Below are 7,937 nucleotides of genomic sequence, written 5' to 3'. Positions count from 1 at the left end.
TCTTTGATCTGCCTAATTTTTATATCTCTCCAATTTTAAAGGAAAAGTTGGGCCTAAATTTTCTACTAATCCTCTTTGTAAAACCTCATTAATACCAATTGCTTTCCACCATCCCCATCATTGCAATTACATTGTTTCTGCCTCCTTAGTTACCAATTCAATAGTGCCACTGTATAATGTTGTATTTAAGCAACATAGATCATGATTCTTTTTATTTTGGACAAGTACCAAATATATATATATAGGATTTGAAAGATAATTTACATGAAACATTATAAATCCCTACAATGCATGAAATTCCCTCCACTTTGTGTGTAGTATCATTGTAATTGCTACTAATATGTTGTGCAACATTAGAGGGAAATGATCTATAACAGAAGCATACAGATATTAGGTCACTGGACAACCATCAACCACTATGCCCTTGGCTGTAGGACATGTTGCTAATGGACAATGTTCACCGTCAGTACCCCACCAGGACACATTTTTGTTTTCCAAGCCCAGTGAAAAGTACAATAGCACACCCATGAAAGCCACCCCAGCATCCAGTGCTGCTGAAAGAACATAATTGTACCTCTGCCACCATTGCTTTCGGTAGCGGAAGATGTAGAAATTGAAAAATGTTCCAACTATAATCCAGGCATTGTAGTTCAAGGGTGTTGCTGGTGGCATCATTCCTGTTGCTCCGAGGAGGACTGGAAGGTTAATCAAGGGAATCCATGATTGCCCAGGGAATGTCTTATGAAGCAGCCAAACAATAACTGGCCCTATTGCACCTCCAAGGAAGAACCAATTCATCGCTGCATAGTTTCCCAGAGTTCCAAATATCCGTTTCGGTCCTACCAGACCCCAAATTACAGATGCATCAAAGAAGACCCGGTCCCAGGGACATGTCCAGGGACTGTCCGAGGGAAGGAGATCATCCTGGCATATGTTCTTAATAGAGTCGAGCAACCACACTGCCACTGCGAGGTTGACGGTTGCAGCCAGAATTGTTCCTATGAACTAGGTATACGCATGAACCAATGAACAGCAGAGTAAAATATCTCAGTAGTTTGCGGAAAATGTGCCAGAATAGCTTGAATATATTGGATTGTTTTTGGATTATTTTCATTGTTGTTCTAAGATCATTATACGCATCTAGCTTGCTTTGCTTCTTTTCAATATGAAATTACAATAAGTCATGCTTTCTGCTTTCATTGCATCTGTTTCAAAATAGGTAATTTATATTTTGAGCTGGTTTTTGCATTTACAAATACATAAGAGGTGTCTAGAAAGCAATTTTGATTCTTCCTAGCATCCACTCTGGTGTTATACTGGACAATGCTTTTCTTTAGTAATATCAAGCAATCGGTACACTACAAGAAATCTACTCATCAGGGACAACTTATTAGGGGCGACTGAATCGTCAATGCTAATACTAATGTACAACTATTAACGTCCACATTTAAGTGGACACTAATAGTTGGCCCAAAAGATAAGTATTAGCGTCAGCTTTACAGTGGACGCTACCATACTAGCGGGTACGTACCATCTACACTTCGAGTAATATGAATGGGATAACTTGGAGGTTGAAGAAGGATATACATATTAAATACATGGGCTTTGTTTGGTAATGTGTTTAGAAGGGCGTTTTTTGTTTTGGCTTGAGAAAGTGTTATAATGTGACAAAGGCGAAAACAGTCTAGCATTTTGTGAGTATTGTATTTTGGGTTATTTGTTAATGTTTTTGTTTTGAAACGGAAAACAAAGGGTAATTAATCTTTTAGCTTTAAGACACCTTCAAAAGATGTTTCCACTCGGGTGTTAAAAAGATCTAATATCTAAATAATATTAAATAAATGTGTACACTTATTTTCATTCTTTTGATCTGTTAATGGTAGAAAAGAAGAAGGTACCTGAACTAAAAACATTGATCTTGGAGGAATCTTCATGTAATGTCCTAGCTTGAAGTCACTGAGGAAGGAGACAGCCTGAGCCATGCTCATATAGCCATAGGTTTTGAAGCACACATTGGCTATTGGTCTTCCTGGGTATATTAGACCCATTGCGTACTCCGTGATAATGTTTAGCCCCGGTGTCTGTATGAACATCAAATCATTCACAGGAAAACAGCAAGCTGTTATGCAGATCATGGAATTGAAAAATGCACAACCAGTTGAAATGCATGCTTTAGTGAAACTGGTTTAGTTTGAACCCACTAACCTGGTTTGTTGTCGCAGTTATGATGCTGATTGGAAGAGTGAAGGTGAAGGCCATGGCTCCGGCAAAGAGGAGCCCCCACCATGGCATCTGGATCTGATCGTTTAAAAATATGCAGAGTACAAAGGAAACTGCAAGTGTCACAGCAAGCAACAAGTAGAACCACCAGGAAGGTACGTCCTTGTATCTCCTCATCAATTTGGTATGAATATCCTCCTTACCCCGATACGAAGCATGATACCGCTCATAAATTTCCCTGCTCATACATTAATTGTGCATGAAATCAGACTTTACAAAGACTTTAATGATAGAGAAGCATGGTTTTGTTATCTACTTTGGAAGGGGTCTTATATATATACCTGCCATAGAAGAGTAACACATGGGTGAGGGTGGATGCGATTGTGGCGAATCCAAATCCATATGTGAGAGCGAAAAACATGCTCAAGTGAATCCGTCCTTGATCAGTATATGTCGCTTGATCGAGTTCAAACTTGTCATTTACAACGGCTGATATGTTGTATTTTTGTCCTACAGCTGTAAACAAGTGTGAAGAGAAAATAGGAAATCTACTTGCATTGTACAAGTCAAACCCCCAGTATGCTGTAGGGATTGCAATGTAGAGTATCAATATGTAGCCTGCAAAAATGTTGACAATGGAGAAGAAAGGGCTGATGAGGGGGCTGAACAAGAAAGATGATACAGCAGCCCAGTCAAGAGTCACAGCTCCCACTCCAAGGCCTCTCATGCCGGAGCCGATCTGCTGAGCTGTCACTGACTTGGAGAATACCCAGCACACCCATGATATGTTTGTTAGTGTTGTGAACAGGTACCCAGGAAACAGGTACCATGAGAAGCTGCAAATCAGTGCAATTAGGAAGAACTTTGCCCTAGACATACGCTGCTCCTTTTCACGTTCATGCAAAGCCCTGCAAAAAGGAAAATCAAAAGTTAACAAGAATTAGAAGAGTCTTTCACATTTTATACAGTGGCCTGAATATGTTAATGGAATCAAGACGACATGTGATATTTTTTCGGTGTTTGGTTGGACCAATAATATTTTCGGTTTGATAAAAAAAAAAAAAAAATTAATTTCAAAGAATGGTTTCCGTTTTTTAAATTTCATAAACTATTTTTCGAGTTGAAGTTTCTTTTTTTCAAATTGTCAGACAACCGCATGAGTTTTTTGAAACTCTGTTGGAGGTTGCCTGAAATCACCGGCCGTTTTTCGCTTTTGCTCAATTTCTGTAATTGACAAAAATTTCCTCCAAACCAATCTGGAGGAAATACTCTCAAACCCACGTAAAATAGTGTAAAGTGACTATAAACATTTAAAATGCACATTAAATTCATAACCTCATTAATAGTTAATACAGATTATTAACTTAAACTAAATTTAATGTGCATTTTAAATGTTTATAAACACTTTGATAATATAGGGTTGCCAATTTCTTTTCTTTCTTTTTTTGACATGTCCGCACAAGAGGGAGAAAGGGGATTCGAACTAGTGACCTCTGCTTTATAAGGCGTGGTCCCAACCAATTAAACTACCTCTTGGGGAAAGGGGATTCGAACTAGGACCATGAATTTGTCCCAGCCAATTTCTTATAAACACCTCCATATCCGTATTTTTCGTGGTCCTTGTTACAGGGTAAGTAGTGTGGACCTCATTCGTCCTATGGTAGTCTCTGATACCATGAACAAATTCGTGGACCTAACTCATCTTATAAAACCGGTTCGATAAGAGAGAATTACTCATTCCTTATAAACATGCTTAAGATCTTGTTCATGGGCAATGTGGGATTATTCCTCTCCAGACTAGTTTCAAGGAAATTTATGTCCTTCTGTAATTGCCAACATGGAAAAATGTTTTTTGGAAAATATTTTCAAAAAAAAATTTTGTTGAAAATATTTTTTGCTTGGCTGAGATATTTTTCTAATTTATGAGGAGATGGGTTAAAGAATTCTTAATCTATTAAATACTTTTAAAAACTACTAGAGTGTGACAAAACGAGTGCGGTCTTATCATTTGATGTGGATGAGTATTGTTTCGGCCTAAACCCAAAAACGAAAATGAAAGAAAAAGACAGGAGGCCCGACAAACTAGAGGCCGAGTAGCAAATTCGTGGCCCGTTTGTTTGTTTTCGATAACTGTCTTGGCTTATATAACTCTTTTGTTAATTCATCTGTAATTATGATAACTGGGGTGGGGACCATAAATATCTCAATAAAAAAACATCCTCTTAATATCATTTACAAAAGTCGTGTTAAATTATTATTTATTTTAAAATATTAAGCGTGTACAGAAAATAGTAGATTTAATTAATATTCTTATACTTTTCTTTCACATGGGTTTAAACTCTTTTTTAACAAGTAAAATTTTAAAACAAAATGAGAGAAAAATTGAAGATAATGTTTTAAACTCAAAATTTTTTATTTTGATATTATGTTAAATCACTACTTATTTAAAAACTTAAGCTTATAGAAAAAAATAAAAAAATTTAAGAGAAACTTCACTTTGTCCCCCTGAACTTCCACTCAATTTTACAAATCTCCCTAAACTTCCAAATCCCTCATTTGGGACCCCTAAACTTTCAATTACTCTCAATTAGAACCCTTCCATTAATTTTAGCCATTAAAAATACAAAAAAAAAAGACCAAAATGTCCTTGATTTTCATTTTTTTTTAAATAAAAAAATGTTTTGGAAGTTTGAATTTTATACAAAAGTCAAGGGTATAAACGTCATGTAACGTTTAAAATCTGACGGAGGGGTCCACATTGAGAGTAATTGAAAGTTCAGAAATCCAAAATGAGATATTTGGAAATTCAGGAGGTTTATAAAAATGAGTGAAAATTCAGGGAGCCAAAATAAAGTTTTTCCTAAAATTTAATTAATATTTTAACAAGATAGTGCAAAGAATTGTATTAATCCCAACTAAATCTACAGTCCCGTATTTTCCACCAAACTTGGAACTATGGGAACTTTGAATTGATAAGATTATAGGGGAGGAGATTATAGTGTATTTGGCTATCAAATAAAATAAAAATAGAAAGAGAGAAGAGTATAGTAGTAGTGTATTTGGAAAAAGTGGTCTACAGTTATTGAAATAGTTGAATTTTAGTTTTGGACTATTCCCACGTACCGTCATGAGTCACATGCAGGCAACTCTCCCACTCACGGTATGACTATGACTCGTAAAATGGGGGTCAATTTAAGGGGCTGGCTGAGTCAACTAGGATGAATGATTTAGACTCTTCCCAATAGGATTGAGCTGGCGTTGTCACTTCAGTATTATTATCTTCTCTTCTTTTCTTTTCTTTTTTCTTTCTTAGTATTAAATAATGTTATATACTATATTAATATTTTATAAAGATTTAAAGTTATTAGAGCATTCCAAATGAAAAAATTAAATCAAATGTTACTTTTATCTAAAATGACTAATTAGATTTATAAAAAAATAGGTCAATATCACGATTCAATCAATCTCCACAAATGATGTGGTGACATTGTCTTTGAGGATCTCTCTCTAAATATGTCCAAGTTAAAATTTGAATATGTTTGGGCCGAATTCTATGTTAAAAAAATAAATAAAAAATAAAAAAAATTAAGCGCCCAATAACTGGGCAAGAAAATGTGAAGGGGCAAGGAAAGCCTTCTCCTATCCGAGCAAAGAAGCCTTCGCTAGGACAAAGAGTCATCTCTCATGAGAGACTGCAACTTTTTTACATATGAAAACTCTATCGATTCTGATACGGACAAGGTTTTTTTTTATTTTAAATGACATGGTTATTATTCCTTTCATAGTTAAGTTTTAATGTTAATACATTTAATAGTGTATATAATTTTATATTATTTAAATTTATAAAAAAAAAAATTGTCAAAATTAATCATATATGGTATATATGAACCACTCATGCTTATTAAAATAATAGTCAATTAACTTAAAATAAATAAATAAATAAATAATTAAGATGGGGTTGTCCCCCACCCCCCTCCCCCCCCCCCGGGATCTGGATAAGACTAGCTGACTAGGGCTTTTCAGAATCTCGGTAACACCAGGAAAATTTTTTTAAAAAAAAAAAGTAGGTTTGGTGGAGAATTTTGGTGTGAATTTATTTTTCGAATAATAATAATAATAATTTATTTATATGATGTAAAGGTAAAATGATAATTGAATTTTTTATGAGAAAAAAAAAAGAAAAAGAGATAAGTTGTTTGGTAAACAAAAAAGTCTTGGTAAGCTAATAATGCAATGAAGACTACAGAGGTCGGGTAGATGCATGACGATGACATGTACGTACCGGAACAATGAAACCTGAACAAGAGTTGCCGGCCACCACATATGTGCCGGTTCCACCACGTACTTCCTCAATAGCCCAGCCCAACCGTATCCTAATACCTGCAAATTAACCACCATCAGAGGCGGAACCAAGCGGAGTTTACAACAAACTTATATTTCTTTAAAAAATACCTTAAAAAATATTTTTTTATTTTTATTAATAATAATAATAATAATAATAATAATAAACATGTATTTTTTACTTCTTAGAGACAGAATTGCTAAAACCCAATATGTAGAGAGACTGTAGATTTTTTTTAATAAAATCAAGAAATCATATAAAAAAAAAAACACACGTGAGAAATTTGAAAAATAAAAATAAAAATTTTGTTACGAAATCCAAGACACACATGCATATCTTTTAAATAACACCAAAACAAAACCATTTTGCTCGGGAAAAGCAAGAAAAAGTGTTTTTAAAATCCCATCAACATCATCATCATCATGGCAACTTGTTTGTTTCCGAAGAAAATGAACAAATAAAACACTTTTAAAGAAACAAAATTCATTAAAGAGACAGCTATAAGTACCTGCGTAGTGGTGATAAGAAGCCAACCGGCAAGAAACGAGATTTTCCGGTGGTAAAAGGCTTTGATTATGGTAACGATACCAACAGCATATGCCGACCCCGATCCGAATGCACTCCCAGCATTAGCGAAGATGGAAATGAGCACGTGCTCCTTCATGTTGAACGGACCCGGATTGAGCGAGAAAGTCCGGGACCCGAACCCGGGTACCCGAAACTTGGTCTCCGGGAGAACGGAGGCCATGAAGCGGCCGACTGGGAGACTGGCCACCTGGACGGTGATTTGGGTTATGATTAGAGGCTCCGTCCGGTAGGCGAAGAACTGGTCGAGGAAGGAGAGGAGGGCGCAGGAGAATAACCCCAAGAACCACATCCTGAAGGTCCATATGGGGAGGCTTGGGTCGTCGGTGTTGGCCACGGTTAGCCGGACTTCCTCGACGGGTGAGAGCTCCTCTTCGTCGACATCTTCGTCGGCCGTCGGGATGTGTTTTTCTGGGTCGGCGGTGGGGGCCGCTGTTTGTATATCGAGTGCTCTCATTGAGTGTCTACGTACAAGGAATGACGGGAATTGAAGGGGGATGGGCCTCGTTTAGTTAAGGGAGAAATTTCAGAAATACTCCCCGAACTTAACCGAACTTCCAGCCGTTTTAACATACCCCTTGAATTTTTAAAACTCTCACTTTAATTCCTTGAAGTTTGATTTTCTCTAACTTTGGACCCTTTAACGTTAAAGTCAAATAATTTTACTTTTTATACCCATTTTACCCTCCCCAAAATTACGTCGTTTTGTGTCCTAAAACTACAACACCTACTCAGCCCAAAACAATGTCGTTTAGGCATTAAATTTTTTTTAAAAAAAAATAAAAAATAA

The 7,937-nt window shown here is 36.1% G+C and overlaps 1 protein-coding gene across 1 annotated transcript; it reads right to left on the bottom strand.

Annotated features, from left to right (window-relative positions):
• Nucleotides 1-242: 242 nt before the first annotated feature.
• On the bottom strand, nucleotides 243-7,634 carry LOC132177480 (oligopeptide transporter 4-like). The gene is made up of 6 exons (XM_059589820.1): nucleotides 7,071-7,634; nucleotides 6,503-6,600; nucleotides 2,562-3,128; nucleotides 2,206-2,458; nucleotides 1,899-2,081; nucleotides 243-1,005 (listed from the first exon to the last, which is right to left on the bottom strand). Exons 1-6 carry the CDS (start codon nucleotides 7,602-7,604, stop codon nucleotides 391-393), a joined length of 2,250 nt encoding a protein of 749 aa, XP_059445803.1. The 5' UTR covers nucleotides 7,605-7,634; the 3' UTR covers nucleotides 243-390.
• Nucleotides 7,635-7,937: the final 303 nt, after the last annotated feature.

The sequence above is a fragment of the Corylus avellana genome, chromosome ca4 (assembly GCF_901000735.1).
Source record: "Corylus avellana chromosome ca4, CavTom2PMs-1.0".
Classification (NCBI taxonomy): domain Eukaryota; kingdom Viridiplantae; phylum Streptophyta; class Magnoliopsida; order Fagales; family Betulaceae; genus Corylus; species Corylus avellana.
This window is presented reverse-complemented; position numbering and strand designations above follow the sequence as displayed.